We start from the raw sequence: 22,300 nt of genomic DNA on the forward strand, positions 1-22,300 counted from the left end.
CAACTTCTAGAATTAGACCTAACCACCAGTTTATAGCAAATACAGAGGACTGAAGGACATCTTAAATAATACCACAAGGATATAACCAGCAAAATCCAGACTCTGGAAGGTATCACAGGGGTTGGGGTGGAAAGAAAAGAGAATATGTGCATATATACGTACTTAAACGCAATGTGGTATCCTGGATTGGATCCCAGAACAGAAAAAAGGATTTTAGAAAAATTGATAAAATCTGAATAAAGTGTGTAATGTTAATAGTAATGTACCATTGTTATTTACCAAAAGAAGGATTTAAACTTTGGAATAATATATTGTAACTGCTGGTTCTCTCAGCAATCTTGCTACATGATCAAATTAGAGAAGCTCTAACTATGGTTGGATCCTTCTGTTTAATTAGAAAAATCCAAGAGCCTCCACTCTTTTCTCTAGTGGGGCAGTAGTACAGAGATAGAGATTCCAATGAGGTTCCATAGACAAGTTTGCTTCAATGGCTGAGCCAAGGCTTGCGCTAATGAGAGTCAAAAATTAAATGAGATTCTCAACAATATTCCCTATGATTCTATAACTATGATCACATGAATTCCGAAAGCCCTGTTTCCCTGCTTTCAGGCACCTGTCTGATAAGCTGCTTCTTCTTTGCTGATTCAGGCATATTGTGAACATGTTGGAACAGCTCTTTCAGTGCCTCTTCTGTCCGCTGCTGGGTCTCCTCCTGATGAGAGCAGGAATCCATCCGGTTCCGTTTCTGAGATTTTGCCAGTTGGAAGGACTTAGAATGACACGAAGCTGTCAGATCAAGATCATCCTAGAGAAAATTTAAAAGAAAAATAAATGAATACATCCTACCAGCTTTGTTTTTAGGTTCCCACAACCCTGGAGTAAAAAGAAGAGTGGGGAAGTAGGGTACATGATATATTCTTATACCTAGGAACAATAAAAGTCTAAAAACTATTATCAGATAAAAAGAAACATATAGTTATAGACTATGTCTTTTTTAATGTACAGCTTTTTATTGATTAGAGAGAGAGAAATATCGATTTCTCGTTCCACTTATTTATGCATTCACAGGTTGACTGTTGTATATGCCCTGACCAGAGATTGAACCTGCAACCTTAGCATATCCGGAGGTCGTTCTAACCAACTGAGCTACCTGGCCAGGGCTAGACTTTACTAGTATTAATAACCCATCCCCATGACCTGCTCAGAGATCCTAAATTCATTCAGAATTATTGCCACCAAAAGTTACTTAAGAGTTCAGTTTTCGAAGCATCTTTTAATCTCATGTAATTTTCATTGCTATCCTATAAAGTAAACAGGGAAAGTATCATCATTCCCATTTAATAGAAGAGAAAACTGAAGCTAAGCTATACGTTTAAACTTCTCTAGATACTGAAGTGACAGACCCATCTTGGAGCCCAAGTGCACTGGTTCTTGGTTGGTACTCTTTCCCACACATGTCAACATGATGTGACAACAACACAGTAGTAGTAGAGGAACAAAAACAACTCTCTAAGACCCCCCCCCCCCCACCCAGTTAATCTAGTTGAAATCAAATACTGTTTTTCTGGTCATACCAAGTATTTGCTAAATGAGACGTAGAAACAAACAGGAGCAGAAAAAAAAATAGTCTAGGCTGACAGCTTCAGTTTCTAAACCTAGACAGACTAAACAAAAAGCATCAAAAAGCACTTGTGAGATTTTTTTAACTTCTCACTTTTAAAGCTCAGTAATCATATGTAATTTTGCCAATAATCATCACACATTTGCATTCTAAGCTCATGTGGTCTCAAGTGTTGTAGCTACTTGACAATGTTTGTTACCTTACTACTGAACCTGAAATAAGATTGTATTACATAAAGTTGTACTTTTATTATGATAAAATATTCCATACATCTGCTATTCACAGACTGTTTATACCATATGCTGTAAGAATGCACACGGGCTCTGTGGAAACCTTTACACATACAGTCTACTCTATGCCATCAGTGGCACACCTCAGAATGCAGACCGTGTAGGGGCATTTTTATTTCAACATATAACTTTCTTCTCAGTCTTTTTCCTTACCTCAAAATGACTAGATAATTTTAAACTATAAAAACATTTTATTTTTCAGAGCTTTACTTTGATTTCACACTTTGTTTTAAACTCCATTAATTTTAATTAATGCTCTCCTTGTGTGGGCTAAGAACAATTTCCTATTCTTACCTTGGATGCTTGAGTTCTGGAGCTCAAATAGTGCAATCTGGCACATTCCCGAATGTAAGCAGGAGCCTGGGCAGGTAATGAAAGAAAACCAAGACCAAGCAATAAGTAGTATCTAAAGTTCTTTTAAGACTCAATGACAATGGTTTTCAAAATAATCTGACTGGCAGATTACTTTAGAAAAAATAAAGATCTTCAAAATGCCCTACTTTATAGCTTCCACCAAAAAGATAATTCCAACAAATCTGATGGGAAAACTAAGAAGACACAACTATAGTTGTTCCTGTTCTATGAATCAAATATGGCATGAATATAGTCAAATGAGCCAGAAACAAAAATATAGATATTTGTAATAATGCTTATACTTGGCAAAACCACCCCTAAAATTCTTACAAATTACAGTGGTCATATTTTGGAATTTTTATATAGAAAATACCATTTAGAATTCCTATGAGGTAACAACAGACAAGGAAAAATTTAGCTTACTTATATATTGCCCAGAATCCTATGACAAAAACCCTGATACTGTCCGAATATAAGTGTAAAATAATACAACCATTATGGAAGAGAACTTAGCAACATCTAAGAAAATTACATTTGCATTTACCATTTACCCAGAAATCTCACTTCTGTGAATCTATCCTGAAGATATAACTCCAGAAACACAAAATAAACTTGGATAAGATAAATCAAAAGATTGGACACAACCTCAAATATCTACTAGTAGGGGACTGGTTGAATGAACTTTTATACATCCACACATGCAGTACTATTGCAGTCATTAAAAACAAAAGAAGGGAGGGAAGGAATAAGGAGGGGAAGAAGGGAAGAAACATTCTGTGAACAGGTAGGGAGTGATTTCCAGGATCTACTGTTACATGAGAAAAGTTATGGAACAGTATATAAAAGTACTTAGTAAAATGAAGAGGAAATAAGAATATACACATGTAGACACATTTATTTGATTTTAGAAAAAGAAACACTAGGAGGATAAACCAGAAAACAATACAAATAATGAAAGAACTGAGATTTTTCCAAGCATACCTTCTCGTATAGTTTTAACTTTTCAACCATGTAAATATATTACAGATTCAAAAAATTAAATTAAATTCAAAAGGGAAAAAAAGTAAATCCTAAAACTGAACAGAAACAGAAAATAAGTGAACATATCTATACATCAAATTGATACTATAAACAAAGAGAAAGGAATTATTTCACCTAGCTTTTGAAAACTGTATTCTGACTATACATCTTTAATGAAATATATTTAAGAAAAAAGGAACTGCCAAGAAATCTTAAACTTCCATCAACGGGTTTATGTAGGTTTACTATAAGTAGTAACAGCTGTATTATTTTGAAACCATTTTATGTATATCATAGAATAAAGCAAATAATAACATACATAAATGCTATGAAAATCTGGAATTTGCAATGTAAAGATAAAAAGGTGTGCCCTAACCGGTTTGGCTCAGTGGATAGAGCATCGGCCTGCAGACTGAAGGGACCCAGGTTCAATTCTGGTAAAGGGCATGAACCTTGGTTGCGGGCACATCCCCAGTAGGGAGTGTGCAGGAGGCAGTTCATCGATGTTTCTAACTCTCTATCCCTCTCCCCACCTTGCTGTAAAAAAACAATAAAATATATTTTTTTTAAAAGAATAAAAAGGTGAAAATATAAAGTGAAAGAAGTCAAGAAAAAGCTCTATAATGTTAAATCATAATTGGAAATAGTATTAATATAGATTTCTTGCTAAAAAATTTTAATCTACTTCCTTGCCCTCAAAGAGCCAATGACACCCCAGAAACAATGAGTATACCTAGTGTTAAAGAAACCAAGGTTCCTTGGAGAAAATTCTTGATTTCAGGCCCAGGGCAAAGCAAAAAGAGTGAGCTAGGGACATTTTTATTTTATTTTTATTGACTGATTGATTTTAAAGAGAGAGAAGAAGATGGAGACAGAAAGAAAAACATCAATTTGTTGTTCCACATATTTATGCACCCATTGGTTGCTTCTTGTACATGTCCTGACTGGAAATTGAACCCACAACTTTGGCGTATTGGTACAATACTCTAACCAACTGAGCTACCCAGCCAGGGAAGCTGGGGACATTTTATGCCAGAAACAAACAAAACCAAATGAACAAAAAGTCTGCCCCCAAAAGATAATATAGCTGAAGGATATCCAGAAAGGGAGCCAGAGATGGACTGCTTTAAATAAAAATCCGAGGGTCTTAAGTATTTTATAATTCACAGGAAAAGAAGGACTTCCCAAATAAAGTGAAAATTGGCCTTAACTGTATATTTAAGTCCATAGGTTAAGATGTGATGACTCATGTTGAAGAGAGATAAAATCATACTGGGTCAGACAACAGAGGACAGAACTACAAACAGCTAAGAGGAATTTCAGAAAAATGGTAGGGGGGGGCGGGGAATACAAAGAACACAGAATGAGGCAACACAGGATATGAGGATTAAGGAGGATAAAAATCCATACAAAGGAGCCCGAGAACAAGAAGACACAACAAAGCACAAGCACAAATCTGGAGTTTAAACACTACCTCAGAGTAAGTGACAGAGCACGCAGAACAACCATTTTTCATCCAGAGGAAAAGCTCAGGGAAGAACATCATCAGCCAAAATGGTAAAACGGGTGCCCACAAGGACACCAGTTCTGGCCCAAATTGAAAGAGATGAGACCTAAATCTCCAAGATAAATCTCCAAAAGCCTTTTTTTCTCTCCTTTAGTGATCAACGGAGACTCAAACAGTGCTCACACTAGCCTGGAAACAAAGCTAAAGTAGCAAACGAAGATGAAAACCCCAAGAATGAGAAGGTGAAAGAAGCATCTATGGAAGAAAATAGAGTAAAAACTAAGAATATTTTAAAGAGTCTAATCATTAGAATTTGTACTAAGCTGAACTACATCTAGGAAATTGTACTCTAGTTTTATCTCTAGGGTTTGTATGATCTGTACTCTCAAAATCCTTCACAGGGATTTGTTATCTTACGTGGTAAAAACGAACTTTGCTGGTGTTGATTAAGTTAAGGACCTTGTAGTAGAAAGCTTATCCTAGGTTAGTCAGGGTGAGTCCAATATAATCACTTGAGACCCTTTCCCAGATGTGGCCAGAGGGAAGTGTGACTAGGGAAGAATGGTCAGAGAGATGCCACCCTGATAGTCTTGAAGACAAAGGAAGGGGAGCATGCGCCAAGGAATGTGGGCAAGCTCCAGAGGGGGAAAGGCAAGTAATCAGTCTCTCCTGAACAACCACAAAGGAATGCAGCCAGCACCTTGGTTTTAGCCCGGTGAGACTCCAGTCAGACTTCTATATAACCATTAAAAGAATACATTTGTGTTGTTTTAAGTCACTTAAAAAAAATCCTTCACCCCTAGCCGGTCTTGCTCAGTGGATAGAGCATCACTATGTGGACTGAAGAGCCCCAGGTTTGATTCCAGTCAAGGCCAGGTACCTTGGTTGCAGGTTCCTCCCTGGTCCAGACCCTGGTTGGGGTGCAGGCAGGAGGCAACCAATTGATGTGTTTCTCTCACATCGATATTTCTCTGTCTTTCCCTCTCTTCCACTCTCTCTAAAAATCAATGAAAAATATCCTCGGGTGAGCATTAAAAAAGAAAAATCCTTCACAGTGAAGTACAAGTATATAGTTTCAGTTTTGCAAAATGAAGAGTTCTGGAGATGGATGGTAGTGATCATTGCACAGCAGTATGTATGTAATTTGTGGTAAAAAAAAAAAAAAGGAATTCTATAAAAGTAACTTTACAGGGTGATCTGATCATAACCTCCTAATTGGGCAGGTCATCACGGTAGACAGTCACAGCCAAGGCCCATATCTTCTTTAGGGAGAGGTTTTTGTGCAAGCCCTGTCCATTGGTTTTGTGCATCTAGGTTAACACACCTTTGAAATACCAGAAGTAATACCCCTAGGAAGGGATATTAGCCGTCAAGAAAGCATATACTCTTGTTAACTATCCTGTAATCCAATCCCCGCCTTGCTTTCTCCCTACCTCCATGTAATCTTCCTCACTTTCCCTCCTGAATTTCAAATGTACAAAAGAAGCTGCAAAACAGTTATTCTCTGGAGCATTTGAGACCTTGCTCCTCGGCATATGTCTTCATTTGGTTCAAATAAACTCTTGTAAAAAGTCTCTACAAGTCTGGACACTTCTTATCAAAAATTAATGCCAAAGGGGGAAACAAAAAGGACATCTGTAATACTTTCAACCATAAAGATCAATTTTTTTTTTAAGTTTTAGAAAAACAACAACAAATTAATGCCACTGAAGATGGTCAAGATGGTAAATTTTGTCATGTGTATTTTACCACAATAAAAAATTTGAGCCGAAACCGGTTTGGCTCAGTGGATAGAGTGTCAGCCTGCGGACTGAGGGGTCCCGGGTTCGATTCCGGTCAGGGGCGTGTGCCTGGGTTGCGGGCACATCCCCGGTGGGGGGTGTGCGGGAGGCGGCTGATCGATGTTTCTCTCCCATCGATGTTTCTGGCTCTCTGGCTCTCTCCCTTCCTCTCTGTAAAAATCAATAAAATATATTTTTAAAAAATTTTTTGAAGAAAAGAAAACAGAACTGGGCGGTCCTAAAAATTCTCAGCCTTTCCAGATGACAAAAGAAATTCACTATCAGAAAAGGCCAAGGATGTGACTGCAACCTTTATTTATAAAATCTTATAAACATCAAAAGGTCAGACTATCCAGTCACACAAACAGCCCTTTCAAGAGAGTAAAGCTGTGCCTCACAGATCCTCTCAATCAAACCAGAGGGCCTTCCAGGAAGCTTAAAGGTCATGTCCCTCAGCCTTCTCAAGTAGAGAAGGGTTTATCTTCAAGAGATTTATATACCTGGCTTCTGTCTAATGGAGTGAATCCCACTGAAATCCACAGAAGACCTACAAAGTTCTTGAGAAAATGATGTTGGCAGAAACACTGCTGGTTTAGACTAAAAGGGACAGAGTACAAAATGAAAGGAGGCTGTCAGACCCTCAAAATTCTACTGGAAGGAAACAGGGAGGATAAAACTAAGTGGCCAACATATGCTGCTTTTCATGAAAAAGGAAGGATGACTCGGAGGAATGAAGCCAATTACCGAGGGGGCAAAGCTCTGCTCAGCCTCCAGGTACCTTCCTATCCTCCCCACTTGGTTGTTCCCTCCAGGTTTTGCTACTGTATAATCTGCTTACCAGTCCCAGGGCCTTTCTTAACTGGTTACCATCACCTTAACAGCCCTCTAAGCATCCTACCTTGCTCCATCCTCCTTGTCTTTTACCCCCTACTCCCCTCCCTTACCTACCTTAAAAAGTTTCTGGGAGTGTTTAATCATAAAAGCCATCCCACTGTTTAACTTCGTGATGTTCTCTTGAAGGTCATTTGCAGTGACCTATTCAGGAAAAAGAAACAAAAAAAGGGGATTACAAACTGGGAAATAGAAGGCAGATACTCCACTTACTTACCAACAAGCTTATTCTTTCAAAGACATGATAGTTTCTGTCCCTAACCAAGGTGCCTCTAATACAATGTTTCATTCTGCAAAGGCTTTTTGGTTCAGCAGATTTCCACTGGAATGACATAATCTAGGAAGAACCACGTGACCCTAAAGTGACCAAGAAATCCTTGGGAACCAATTTTCATTTCCTAATTCTGCTTGAAAATGAGACATGCAAGCAGAGTTGCTAGAGAAGATCTAGTCTGGGATAAGGGTCAGGAAGAACAGAATCTGTACCAACCACCATTGCCCCCTCCGAGAAAGGAGCTCCTCCAGAGACAAAAGAGAACTGTCACTACTAATTGATACCAACGTGACATCTGTTTCTTAAAAATACAAACTGTCATTGATTCTCTTCTCTTGTTTCTATTGCTTTTTTATTTAATGTTTTTATTGATTTCAGAGAGAGGAAGGGAGAAACAGAAACGTCAATGATGAGAGAGAATCATCGATCGGCTGCTTCCTACACAATCTCTACTGGGGATCAAGCCTGCAACCTGGGCATGTGTCCTGACCGGGAATCAAACTGTGATCTCCTGGACAATGGGTCGACACTCAACCACTGAGCCACACCGGCCAGGCTCTCCTGCCTCTTTTAAGCACTTCAGCATCTCTACTATCCCAAAGCCCTCATCTTCAACATATATCTTTATTCATTTTTGCTTTTAGCAAGACCTCTTAAATCTCTTTATAAGCACAGATTACTCCTTCTCCACAATATCAGCTGGTTCTAAAATCCTTAATATGGAAAAATGTTGGTGTGTCCTTTTCTTCTCATCACCCAACCATCCTTCCACCCTCATCCCCACCCCCCACCAACCTTTCTCTGAGGAAAGGCCCTTCCGGGCCTGGAACTTTATATTATTTTTTTAACTAGTTACCTGTTAAGTGAAATGTACCACATAACCTCTCCTTAATCTTTCTTTTCCCATTTCTTATATCCCCAAAATATTTTATAAGTCACCACATCCATCTGCCTTGTCAGATAAGTGGGAAAAATACTATTATGACCAGTTTACAAAAAAGGAGCCTAAGCATAGAGAACATAAAGAATACAGGCCACACCCTGGTCGGGTTTGGTCAGTGGTAGAGCATTGGCCTGCAGACTGCAGGGTCTCAGGTTCAATTCCCGGTCAAGGGCACGTACCTCAGTTCCAGGTTCGATCCCTGGCCCCCAGTCAGGGCACATATCAGAGGCAACTAGTTGCTATGTCTCTCTCACATCAATGTTTCTCTTCCCCTCCCCCTTATCTTTCTCTCTCTTTCTCCACTCTTCCCTCCCTTACAATCTCTAAAGACCAATGGGAGCCCTGACGGGTTTGGCTCAGTGGATAGAGCATCAGCCTGCAGACTGAAGGGTCCCAATTCGATTCCAGTCAAGAGCATGTACCTTGGTTGCGGGCACATCCCCAGTAGGGGTTGTGCAGGAGGCAGCTGATCGATGTTTCTCTCTCTTCAATGTTTCTAACTCTCTATCCCTCTCCCTTCCTCTCTGTAAAAAAATCAATAAAAATATATTTTAAATAAATAAATAAATAACTATCAATGGGAAAAATATCCTTGGATGAGGATTTAAAAAAAAAAGGGATACAGGTCACAGCTGGTTTCCTGCCTCCCAATTCCATCATACAATAAAATCTACATGAATGGACAGGAATATGGACCTATGTATCTCCAGGTCAAGAATGAGTTCAAAAGACTTTCGATAATTTATTTCTCATACAAGTCACTGAGAAAGCCATGTTCTCAGTAATAAGAAGCACTTTCAGCTTTATCCAAGGAGAGAATATCTACAGGAAATAGAAAAGTTAGGATAAGGCAGGATTGTTCTATGTGTCATCTTATCTAAAAGCTTAGTGATATCCTGTAAGATCAAACAACTCTATTCTAAATTTATACCATGTAATCTTCAGGAATCAATGTGGTTTCCCAAGATGGCTTTCACGTTAAGAAGGAATTCAGATTGACCCACCAAAATGAGTATTCTTGTTTATTTAGTAGCTATAATCCCATTGAGTTCCCACTAATAAGTTGCCATTCAGATTTATCAGAGATTGATTTATAAGTGAGGTTAACAGAAATTGGCCACCTCAGGTCTGATGACTCTTTTTTTGTTGTTATTAATCCTCATCCGAGGATATTTTTCCATTTATTTTTAGAAAGAGTGGAAGGGAGGGGGAGAGACAGAGAAAGAGAACCATTGGTTGCCCCCGTGGCCCCAAACGTGGCTGGATTAAGCCTTTCCACCAAGGTACATGCCCCCAAGCAGAATCGAACCTGGGACCCTTCAGTCCTCGGGCCACCAGTCTATCCACTGAGCCAAACCGGCCAGGGCAGGTCTGATGACTCTTAAATGAACTAATAAAGCAAGCTCCTAAAATTGTTAAACAGAAGGCTAGACCTTGGACCCTTGATAACCTCACTAAGGTACAGTCACAGAATAAGGCCCAGCCCAAGAATACCAAGCAGTCTTTGCTCTTCCCCTCGACACTCACATTTTTTGGCCACATGACATGGGGTGCAAACATAAGGGCAAGGTTATAGGCAGACATCTTATTCTTGTCTTGTTTCTTTGCTGTCTGGTACAGGAGATCGAGCAGTAACTTCAGCAAGTTACGATTGGGTGGAGGAAGGATGAGGAAGAGCAACTGGAGAGCTTCAATTTGCCGCTCCTTATCTGGTCTATCGGTCTTGTTTCCTTTATCATCAAACTGCATCAAATCTTGAGGACAAAAGAGATGATTGCAAGTAGGGAGGAAATACAAGCAAGAGGGAAAAAATGTTCCTACTATTATCCTCCCCTCAACTCTAATCGAAGAAAGAAGAAGAAAAAAGAATTAGGCATAACCAGAGATTATAGCAAAATATAATAAAATAATGTCAATACAACTGAATAATAAAAAAGAAAAACCCAATCAAAAATGGGCAAAAGACTTGAATAAATATTCCTCCAGAGAAGATTTATAAATGGCTAGTAAGCATTTGTGCACTCGGTATCATTAGCTATCAGGGAAATGTAAATCAAAACCATAATGAGATGCTACTTCATACCCACTAGTATGGCTATAATAAAAAGGACTGACAATAACAAGTGTTAACAAGAATGCTGAGAAAATTAAACCTTCTTACATTGCTGGTGAGAATGTAAAATGGTACAACCACTTTGGAAAATAGTTAGGCAGTTCCTCAAAAAGTTAAACACAGAGTTACCATATGGCCCAGTGATTCCACTCTTAGGTGTACACCCAAGAGAAATAAATATATGTCCACATATACCTTTAATAATTCCACTCCCTTCACTTTTCCTCACTCAGATATTTTATTGCTAAAAGAAATATGAGAATGAATTATGCTCTGATAACAGGATAATCCAGGCAGGTCCTCATGGAGTCAGAATGATTGTTTCTCCCCTAAGAGGCTACACAGGTTATCAATAAAAACCCTGGGTAATGGGAATTTCAAAAGACACAGATAACTATTTGCATATAATTCATATAGACCTGAAGATGATTACAATGTGTTGGTTAAGCTGCTGAACTGCAATAACTCCAGGTTTAGGAAACAAAGATAATATTTCTAGAAACTATTCCCTGTTAATATGAAGTTGAAAACAAAAATCCCTTCCAGTTATGAGCAAGGCATAGCAAATGCAACAACTGTGCCATACCTCAATATGACCTCAACGAACAGTGAATCATGGGGTGGGAAGGGGAGGATTTTAAATACTGTACTAAGTTAACTCAATGGGAAAACAAACAGAAAAAAAGATTCTTCATGTTACCCTTATAAAAAAAACTTATGGGGAAAAAAAAAAAACTTATGAATATTTTCCATATCTTTTTCAAAGATCAAACAATTTTCTCTCCAAAGTAATTGTAAAGTTATATAATACTCTAGTAATATTTTCTCATTTGTATCATCTGGGTTATTACTGATAGTGCTAAAAAAAAACCTAATCTGCCCTGACTGGTATGGCTCAGTTGGTTGGGCATCCTCCCGTTGCACCGAAAGGTTGCTGGTTTGATTCCTGGTCAGGGCACATGCCCGGGTTTCAGGCTTGATCCTGGGTAGGGGGCCATGTAGGATACAGCAGATCAATGTTTTGCTCTCACATCGATGTTTCTCTCCTTCCTTCTCTCTCTAAAAATCAATAAAAATCTTTTTTTAAATCTAATTTTGCCCCACTGGTGTGGCTCAGTGGTTGGGTGTCAACCTATGAACCAGGAGGTCACAGTTTGATTTCCGATCAAGGTGCATGCCAGGTTGTGAGTGAGGGGTGGGGGGTTGGGGGGAGCCAATCAGTGATTCTCACTTATCACTGAAGTTTCTCTCTCTCTCTCTCTCTCTCTCTCTCTCTCTCTCTCTCTCTCTCTCTCTCTCTCTCTTCCTCTCTGAAATCAATAAAAATATTTTTAAAAGATAAAAAAATCTAATCTTATTCGATTTTATAAATTTAAACTTAGTTTCCTTTTAAGTAGTAAAAATTATTCAAAAGAAAAAATCTTTTATTTATTTTTCTTAAAATTAGAAGCAAGGGGTGCTCACTTTGGCAGCACATATACTAAAATTGGAATGATACAGAGAATATTAGCATGGCCCCTACAGAAGGATAATACACAAATTCATGAAGCATTCAAAAAAAAAAAAAAAATTAGCCCTGGCCAGGTAGCTCAGTTGATTGGAGTGTCATCCCATACACCAAAAGATTGTGGGTTCAATACCCAACTAGGGCACAGACCTAGGTGGCAGGTTCAATCCCTGGTTGGGACGCCTATGAGAGGCAACTAATTTTTCTCTATCACATCAATGTTTCTCTCTCTCTCTCTCCCTCTCTCTCTCTCTAAAAATCAATTAAAAATATATTATCAGGTGAGGATTAAAAAAAATTAGAAGCAAACGAAAAATGCTCAAGGGCATTAAATTATAGCAGTATTACAGATGTGCAATTGAAGAATGAATTCCCTACCACTCAGGCATAAAGGAGAATGAGAAAACTATTTATGAGCTGAAAATGGAACATTCTCCAAGATATAGTAAGTAAAAAAATAACCATGAATGTAATACCCCACCATTACATAAAAAAAGGAATCTATCTAAGTATTTGTAAGTGTATAAAATATCTCTGGAAGGATAATTAGCAATCATAGCATTGGTTGCCTCTGGAAAGAAAAACCAGGTGCTGGGGAGCAAGGGTAGAATAGAGTCTTTTCACTGTATAGTCTTTTGAACACTTTGAATATGAACAATGTGAATGTATTAACTAGTATTTAGGCAGCAAATAAAATTACTTTTAAAAAACAAATTTACTTGGGGTCATGAATACACAATATAATATACAGGTGATGTACTATAAAATTGTACACCTGAAACCTATATAATTTTATTAACCAATGTCACCCCCATAAATTCAATTTTTAAAAAATCCTAGGGAAAATTTTTTTAAAAAATTTCCAAGAGTAGAGATGATCTCAATTGAGGCATAATAATACTTAGCTAAAACCTCAAACCAAGGCAAATGTACCAAACCTATAACCATCTCAGGAATGTAAATTAAATCAAATAAAAAGCATGTGTTTATTTATTTATTTATAAAGGTTTTCTTTGTTTGTTTTTCTAAAGATGTTTCTATTGATTTCAGAAAGAGGAAGGGAGAGGGAGAGAGAGAAAAAGCACCAATGTGAAAGGGAAACATCCACCGGCTGCTTCCCAAACACCCCCTACCAGGGACTGAGTCCATAACCCAGGCATGTGCCCTGACCAGAATCAAACCCAACCCTTTGGTGCATGAGAAGGCAACCAAGCAACTGAGCCACACCAGCCAGGGCAAGCACACATTTACTGAGCAACTGACATATTCAAAGCACTATGCTAGGATCCCTGAGGAATAAAAAAAAATTAAACCCAGATTTTATGTTCAAAGAAACGAATTTATAAAAAAACAACAACACACATTTGATTAAATTAAACTTAGCTGGCCAAAACTTATGAGTGCCCAGAAGTCCAAAAATACCATGAAGTTTTAACAAAAGTAGGGGCTTTATTGTTTTGTTTTTCCCTCCCTTCCTGTCTTTCTTTTTTTGTTTGTTTGTTTGTTTGTTTAGAACAATGGTCGGCAAAGTCATTAGTCAACAAAGCCAAATGTCAACAGTACAACAATTGAAATTTCTTTTGAGAGCCAAATTTTTTAAACTTAAACTATACAGGTAGGTACATTGTTATTAATTTAATTAGGGTACTCCTAAGCCGGCCTTTGCTCAAAACGTCCTCAATCTGAGGGGTCGACCTCAGCGAACGTACCCCCACTTCTTCTAATGCCACTTCTTCAAAATAGACTCGCCCAGGCCAAAAACCGACTTCTGCGCATGGGCCATGAAGTTTCAATCGCACTGTACGTGCGCACCTGCACGTGGTATTTTGTGGAAGAGCCACACTCAAGGGGCCAAAGAGCCACATGTGGCTCACGAGCCGCGGTTTGCCGACCACTGGTTTAGAAGTATTGCTGTGGATTATAAACAATAGAAAATTCCAAAGGACTTTACTAAATTAAAAGAAATACATTTACATCTCCTCTCCCCTTACTCACCAGCAATTTTGAGGTGTGCATGGAAATGTTTATGTGTCAGCAGGGGCTCAGGTAACTCTCCTAGAAACATCTTCAGCAAGGTGGCAACGTCATTTGAGTGAAACTCCCCTGATTCCAAGTCAATATCAGTTCCATTATTGAGAGCATCCCTTAAAATCTGCTGCCGGACACTATTCCCTGGTATTCTAAACAAACCTTCCACTCGTAAGTCTGTTTAGTATGAAAGAAAATAGAGGACATACAAAAAGGAAACAAAAAGAGAAAGTATGGTTAAAATAAGTCATCTAAAAGACTACTTTACACTTGAAAGGCTCTTTCAGAAGACCTTGAAGAAGGTTTTTGCCTTTTTTCCCCCAGAGTAGTTTAGAATCCACTAGCCCCTGTGGAGACAAATCTGAGCATCCCTGAGACCTGGACATCTCCTGGACTAAGAGGTGGTCCACTCAGGAGTCATTCGACGTCTTGAGACACGTCTAGAGACTGAATTTAATCTAAATAATAGAAATGAGCTCAAAAAACAAGTTGGAAGAAAAGCCAAATCTCCCTGAAGGCCCCTTTCCTTGGCCATCTGAGAGTTTGTTTGAAGGGGCCGAGTTCATCTGTGGATGTTTATTGCTCCTATAAACAGTTTCCCAGCCCAAAATGAATCTAAAGTCTCTGTGTTGCCTCTGGAATTGGAACTCTAACCTGTCAGATCACCTTTCAGCCTAAGATTCCTGGAAACTTCGCATCATCCCAACTAAATTATGCTTCCCTCCCAACTAGGTCTACACTAATCTCAACCGATAAAAAAAGATGGGACGTATACCTTTGGTTTGATTGGAAGAAGCCTGAGAGTTCAAGTTTTCAGGTTGGGTACATATTTATCTTCATATAACTCGCTAATTGGGAAGACAGGGCCAGGCAGGCAACAGTAAATGAATGAACAGAAACCATATCGAACTGGAGAGCACATACTTGTGCTCTAGCCCAGTGGTTTTCAACCTGTGGGTTGCGACCCCTTTGGGGGTCGAACGACCCTTTCACAGGGGTCGTCTAAGACCATCAGAAAACACATATATAATTACATATTGTTTATGTGATTAATCACTATGCTTTAATTATGTTCAATTTGTAACAATAAAAATACATCCTGCATATCAGATATTTACATTAGATTCATAACAGTAGCAAAATTACAGTTATGAAGTAGCAACGAAAATAATTTTATGGTTGGGGGTCACCACAACATGAGGAACTGCATTAAAGGGTCGTGGCATTAGGAAGGTTGAGAACCATTGCTCTAGCCGATTGTGTCAAAGTGGCAACAGGGCCCAAGGCTGCTAGACCTTCCTATCATCCCAGGAAATTGAAAACCTAGACTTTCCCCATTTTAAAACACTGATAACTAATTGTATTTTTAATTTAATCCTTTGCCAACTAAAAACAAAACATGAATGTAGCCCTTAGGCTGCCTAACCTCTGCTCTAGCTCTAGCACAGTGTTTGTGTTGAATTTATCAAAGGGTCATAAAATGCCACACACTTCACATACACTCAGCTGTGCCAAGCACTTAGAGGAATGACATAACCAGCATGACTACTAAAAAAGAAAATGGGAATTAAGTAAAGAATGTATTTTAATTATATAATTCTAAAGATAAAAGTATCTTTGGTGATAAATCATTCTCCCTTGAGTAAATGTTATGATTCTCTAGGGACAATGTATTTTTCCAGAAAAAAAGTCTGAGTCAAGGGGAAGATGGGATTGACACGAGCTAATTTATATACATATTTGAAAACAAAAAACAAATCAATATATGAAGTGAAATTTAAAACAGAATATATTTAGAAACATGCCACCTGAAATTATCACTGATTAGTGTCTTTGTTGATGATTAATTGGCACCTACTAACTCAAGGGTGACAGCTCTCAATAGAAAGCAGACAATTCTTCATTAACGAAGAACAACAAAATTTTAAGTAGTCTTACTTTTGTGTAGATATTCAATTAGCTGGTATATCTGAGCAATGCCTTCCTCTGTCAGTGGGGATCCAAATACTACTCCTTTTTCTAAAAAAAAAAAAAAAAAGAAACAATAACACAGGACTATATTTTCCACAAATAATACAAAAATAAGCATACTGAAAACCACTCAAGCATCCGATGTCACAGTTCAGCAAAGGCTTTCACAAAGTCAATAACAAAAACCTTAAGAGCTGGCCCTTGCCAATTTGGCTCAGTGGATAGAGCGTCCGCCTGTGGACTGAAGTATCCCAGGTTCGATTCTGACCAAGGGCACATGCCCGGGTTGCGGGCTCGATCCCCAGTAGGGGGTGTGCAGGAGGCAGCCAATCAATTCTCATTGATGTTTCTATCTCTCTCTCCCTCTCCCTTCCTCTCTGAAATCAATAAATATATATTTAAAAGAAAAAAAATCTTTTAAGAGCTGGAAGTGCACCTGAAAATGCACCAGAAAATGCAATCAAAACAACTCTCAATCAACTCTGACAGTTTAACATTAGATTGTAGGTTTCTTGCCGAAACCGGTTTGGCTCAGTGGATAGAGCGTCGGCCTGCGGACTGAAGGGTCCCGGGTTCGATTCCGGTTAAGGGCATGTGCCTGGGTTGCGGGCACTTCCCCAGTGGGGGATGTGCAGGAGGCAGCTGGTCGATGTTTCTCTCTCATCGATGTTTCTGACTCTCTATCTCTCTCCCTTCCTCTCTGTAAAAAATCAATAAAATATATTAAAAAAAATAAAATAAAAAATACATTTTAAAAAAAAAAAACATTAGATTGTAGGTTTCTTGAAGACAAAGTAACAATACCTAAAATGTTGATATTTAATTTAAAAACAAACAAATAATAGAACTTAGAGCCATAATTGTCAAAGCATGACAGACTATCCACTAGAGTAGATACAGGGTCAGGTTATAATGTTTAAACTTTTTGCTACCTTAATGATTTCCTTATATTTAATAAAATAAGATAGTACCACTTTAATATCTTATCAAAAGTAGCACTGTAGCCCAGCTGGTGTTACTCAGTGATTGAGCGTCAAAGTTTGATTCCCAGTTGGGGCACATGCTCCAGTTATGGGCTCAATCCCCGGTGGGGGGTGTGCAGGAGGCAGCCAATCAATGATTCTTTCTCATCATTGATGTTTCTCTCTCTACCCCTCTCCCTTCCTCTCTGAAATAAATAAAACATATATATATATATATATATATATATATATATATATATATATATATTTTTTTTTTTTTTTTTTTTTTTTTTTAAAGCAGCACTGTAATTTATTTTCTGGGAAGGCTGTTTTGGGGTGAGTCATAGATATTTTTATTTGCTTTTTCAAAGCATTCCATTGAAGCATTCCATTCAAGAAACCTACAATCTAATGTTAAACTTGCAGAGTTGATTGAGAGTTGTTTTGATTGCATTTCCTGGTGCATTTTCAGGTGCACTTCTAGCTGTTAAAACATCTGGGAACTAACAACTGCAATTAAAAAAAATGCTCAAACTGTCTCTACTGTACTCTCTAGCTATGAACTTTGTTTTATTTTAAGCATTATTTTAGTACAGTATTAATAGGGAATGAAAATCAAGGTGTCCCTGATAAATACCTAAACTAATTGTGACCTCTCAGGGACTGACATATATTTGGCTTTAATTTATCTAGACTTTTAAAATAATTTTGGTTGTTTTACTTCTTATGAAAATGAAAGAAAAAACAACAACCAAAATTGCTTTATGGTATTAGCAACTCCTCAATGAACATACAGATGACAAGAATGAAACCCAAAAAGCAACTAAGATGCGTACACCCTTCCCGAACACATCTCCTACCCTTTCGCTTGAGAGACATTAGAGACCGGAAGAATCCTGTCGCTGGGCCAGGCCCACCAGGCAACTTAAGTTCCACTTCTCCCATCAGCTGAGCCAATTCAGTTCCCGGTAAATCAATGAGCCTTGTGATATTGCTGACCACCAACTCAGTGAACACCTCAGGTTTCTCATGACGGAGTTTTTCCACAAAAAAGTCAGGATTGAAGATAATGGGCTGACCTCGAAGGGAAGAATTATTGCAGATAACAAAATTGCAGATGGCATCACTGAAAAACATGAAACAAAAGAATCTTGGGGTGGGCCTAGATCATTTTCATGTGTTTCTCATGCCCTCTCAACCACACAGTTATTCACTCTTTCTGTGGGTTAATCTACACATTGGTCTTTTGAAAAACCTTATCCTTAATCTGGTCACTGCACAAAAGAAGACAATTTGAACTTGTTGCTGTTTAAGTCATACCCACCTAGATACTTAGGAATTTAGTTTAAAGAAAAGACATGTGGCTCAGTGGTTGAGCGTCAACCCATGAACCAGGAGATCATGGTTCGATTCCTGGTTAGGGCACATGAGTAAGGGTGTGCAGGAGGCACCCAGATCGATGACTCTCTCTCATCATTGATGTTTCTATCTCTCTCCCTTCCTCTCTCTGAAATCAATAAAAATATATTTAAAATAATAATAATTTTAAAAAAGGAAGAAAAGAGACCAGATAGCCTCTGTGACTTGGATTTGCCTCTTAATTTCAGGCATATACCATAGGAAGATACAGATCCTTACAGCCTCCCAAATCTAATAACATATTAGAATTGCTAGTCACATAGACTACATTTCCTTATTAAAACAGTTAAACCCTGAATGATTACTGTTAAATACTTGTAAAACATCAGGCCTGCAGCTGTTCCCCCTAACAGAGCAATGGGTAGTCATCAAGTTAAGTCCTTCTTGGGAACACAGTCACTACTAGACGGTATTTACGATGCAGTCACCAATTGCTGCCAACCGCTACATTCAGGTTAATCATGTTTACTGTCACAGGAACTATGTGACAGTAAGCATGATGATACTATTGAAGACTTAAAACTAAATCTAAATAGTGTCATAGACACTTTGAAGACAATTACCTATCGGGTTCTTTGGTTCCTGGGTCCCTACACAGGTAGGTATTTCCTTATAGTCAACTCCTTTTAATTGAGCCAAACACTCTTGAATTCTGTTCCTCATAACCAAAAAGGCTTCACTAGAATGTAAGGCACAGGTATGTAAAAATATAGATGTTAATTCAGCCTGTCCAGGTCCAGAAATAGGTTTTATTTGAAAATCCTTTAATTCTGGATGCCTCTGGCTCATGATCTAAATCCAGTCTTTCCTCAGACAGATTCTTCTAAGGCACTTGAAAAAGTCAATAGTATTTTGCTTCTAATTTCACTCTTCTATCACTGAGTAATACTCAGCAAGTCCTGGTCAGTGTGGCTAGGTTGGTTGAAGAGCCATCCCGTACACCAACAGGTGGTGGGTTCTATTCCCAGTCAGGACACATACCCAAGCTGCAGATTTGATACCTGGTCAGGGCACGTGCAGGAGTCAACCAATCCTCACATCACTGTCTATCTCTCTCTCTCTCTCTTTTTATCTCTCTCTCTCCCTTCTTCTCTCTAGAATCAATTTTTTTTTTAATGTTCTATTGGCTCTTGATCTTAGCTGGTTTTCTACTCCTACTTAACTTGGGTTATATTCCTGGCAAAGCTCCTTTGACTCAGAAATAATTCCTTCCCTATTCTGTGTTTCCTAATACCTAACTACTGTACATTTTGCTTTTAATATGCTACATATAAAAACTATATTATTCAATCTCTTGTAACAAAGCCATCATCACTTGTTTGTACCCATTAAAAATTATTTCTAGAGACCCAATGCACGAAATTCGTGCAAGAGTAGGCCTTCCTTCCCCCGGCTGCCAGCACCGGCTTCCCTCTGGCACCCAGGACCCAGGCTTCCCTCCTCCGGCCGGCAGGTACCTGGGACCCCGGCAGGTACCTGGGACCCAGGCTGCCCTCACAGCCCCGGTTTCATCCGGTCTAATTAGCATATTACACCTTTATTATTATAGAAGATGGCTTGTGCTAATCCTTATTATATAAACAGTCATCTGTTATATAACAGATGAGTACATAGAACACAAGCCAGAAAGGACAAGTAATCACATCTGTCAAGCAAAGTCGAAATTCACCTGACTCATAGAAACATTCCCACAATAAAAACAATCACAACTTAAGTTTTCCACAACACTTAGCACTCTTCCAGGAAAAATGACTCCTCTAAGTAGTAATGTACCTAATTCATTTCCACAGAATACATGACCCCACAATACAAAGCTGAGAATATCAAGAAGCATGGAAGGATTCAAGAGATTTCTAGGACTAAAGAAAAAATACTATATTTAAGCAATGACAATGCCCTACTCTGCAGTATCTTATTTTAATACAAACTCTAAGTTTGCTCAAAAAAAAAATAAATTTCTTACATAAGAGCTGAAAGCTTCGGATGAGGCATTGGTAAATCGAAGAGACTGCGAAAAGCTTTCTCCTTGTTTGTTGTGACAAAGGAACCCTCCTATCCCTGCCTCATTACAGCCTACACAAATTCCAGGCATGCTACAGGACACAAGGGCACATTATGGGGCCTGAAAGGCAGTACTTATTAAGACTCTACACACTCATCTGCAAGAAGGAACAAAACAAATTAAAAACTGGACTAGTTCATTATATTTGCCAACATATAGATGAAATTCAACAATAGTCTCCTATCACACAGAAAGTTGTAGTAGATGAAACAACCACATAATGTAAAAGTGTAAGGACCAGTAGTTGTATTATATGGAGGGAAAGGTGACCCCTACCTCACATCATACATACAAAAAATAAATTCCAGACAGAATAAAGATCTAAATATAGAAATTTTAGAAAACAGTATAGAAGAATAAATTAATGAGGCAGTATTAAACAAGGTAAAAGGAGCACAATCCACAAAGAAAAGATTGATACATTTAAGTACATTAAATTTCTATAAACAAATGACAGTATAAACAAAGTTCTTAAAGAATGAAGTCACAATGCCTCTGAAGAGAGGAACTGCATGAAAGAACAGGAGTGGGAGAGAAACTTTCACTGTATGTTCTTTTGTACTTTCTGGATTTTTTATTTATGTGAACATATCCATTCATAATAAATGAATAAACAAATTTAAAACTTTAAAAATAATAAAAAATAAGCCATAAACTGGAGAAAAAATATTTGCATGCTAAAAGGATTAGCATTCAGGATTTATAAGTATGCATAACATTTATTTTAAAAATACACTCAACTCAATAAAAAATTAGTCAAAGGATATGATCAAGTAATTCATAGAAGAGGGGACCTAAATGACTAATAAACATGAAAAGAATCTCAACTTTAGAAGGTATCAGGGTAAAGCAAATTGAAAAATGGTATCCTTCCCCACCCATCATTTTGACAAAGAATATCAGATTCAGGCAGTATCTTTTTATTCCTAGTTTGATAAGGGTTATTTCTTTATTCATAATCATGGGTCAGTGCTTAATTTTATCAATTTTTATATCTATTGATGATTATATAACTTTTCTCCTTTATTGTGTTAATGTGGTAAATAACAGATTAATTTTCCAATGTTAAACCAATTTTGCATTTCTAGAATACACCCAATGCTGTTATGATGTACTATCATTTTTATATATTGCTGAATTTAGTTTGCTAATAGTTTGTTTAGGTTTCTTCATATATGTCTATATATGTCCTTTCTTGTGTTTTTGTTGTTGTTGTTGTTTTAATATATTTTTTATTGATTTTTTACAGAGAGGAAGGGAGAGGGACAGAAAGTTAGAAACATCAATGAGAGAGAAACATTGATCAGCTGCCTCCTGCACACCCTATACTGGGGATGTGCCCTCAACCAAGGTACATGTGAATATATCCATTGACTGGAATCAAACCTGGGACCATTCAGTCCGCAGGCCAATGCTCTATCCACTGAGCCAAATCAGCAGGCCGTATGTCCTTTCTTGTATTGCCTTCAATAGATTTTGTATCGAGATTGTGCTGGCCTTACAAAGTTAGTTGGAGAATGTGTCTTATTTTTCTATTTTCCAAAAAAGTGTATGTGA

General features: G+C 38.0%; 2 protein-coding genes and 1 non-coding gene across 6 annotated transcripts in view; 1 reads left to right on the plus strand and 2 right to left on the minus strand.

The window, feature by feature from the left end:
* Nucleotides 1-22,300, minus strand: part of RRP12 (ribosomal RNA processing 12 homolog) — a 142,813-nt gene that overhangs the window by 41,243 nt on the left and 79,270 nt on the right. The gene's annotated exons all lie outside the window — the stretch shown is intronic.
* The window catches only part of ARHGAP19 (Rho GTPase activating protein 19), a 48,270-nt gene that overhangs the window by 18,382 nt on the left and 7,588 nt on the right, over nucleotides 1-22,300 (minus strand). For 3 of the 4 annotated variants that reach the window (XM_059660966.1, XM_059660967.1, XM_059660964.1), the window contains exons 2-8: nucleotides 18,123-18,388; nucleotides 16,268-16,348; nucleotides 14,297-14,506; nucleotides 10,209-10,435; nucleotides 7,522-7,608; nucleotides 2,206-2,271; nucleotides 614-805 (exon numbers count right to left, since the gene is read on the minus strand). In XM_059660966.1, the coding sequence (XP_059516949.1) occupies nucleotides 614-805; nucleotides 2,206-2,271; nucleotides 7,522-7,608; nucleotides 10,209-10,435; nucleotides 14,297-14,506; nucleotides 16,268-16,348; nucleotides 18,123-18,388 (1,129 nt within the window). Of the gene's footprint in view, nucleotides 1-613; nucleotides 806-2,205; nucleotides 2,272-7,521; nucleotides 7,609-10,208; nucleotides 10,436-14,296; nucleotides 14,507-16,267; nucleotides 16,349-18,122; nucleotides 18,389-20,644; nucleotides 20,797-22,300 lie in introns of those variants that run through there. The other variant, XM_059660965.1, reaches the window with a different exon arrangement.
* Nucleotides 12,251-12,357, plus strand: LOC132215093 (U6 spliceosomal RNA). Its single transcript, XR_009448447.1, has one exon. It is a non-coding gene; the product is annotated as a U6 spliceosomal RNA (small nuclear RNA).

The sequence above is a fragment of the Myotis daubentonii genome, chromosome 13 (assembly GCF_963259705.1).
Source record: "Myotis daubentonii chromosome 13, mMyoDau2.1, whole genome shotgun sequence".
NCBI classification, from domain to species: Eukaryota; Metazoa; Chordata; class Mammalia; order Chiroptera; family Vespertilionidae; genus Myotis; species Myotis daubentonii.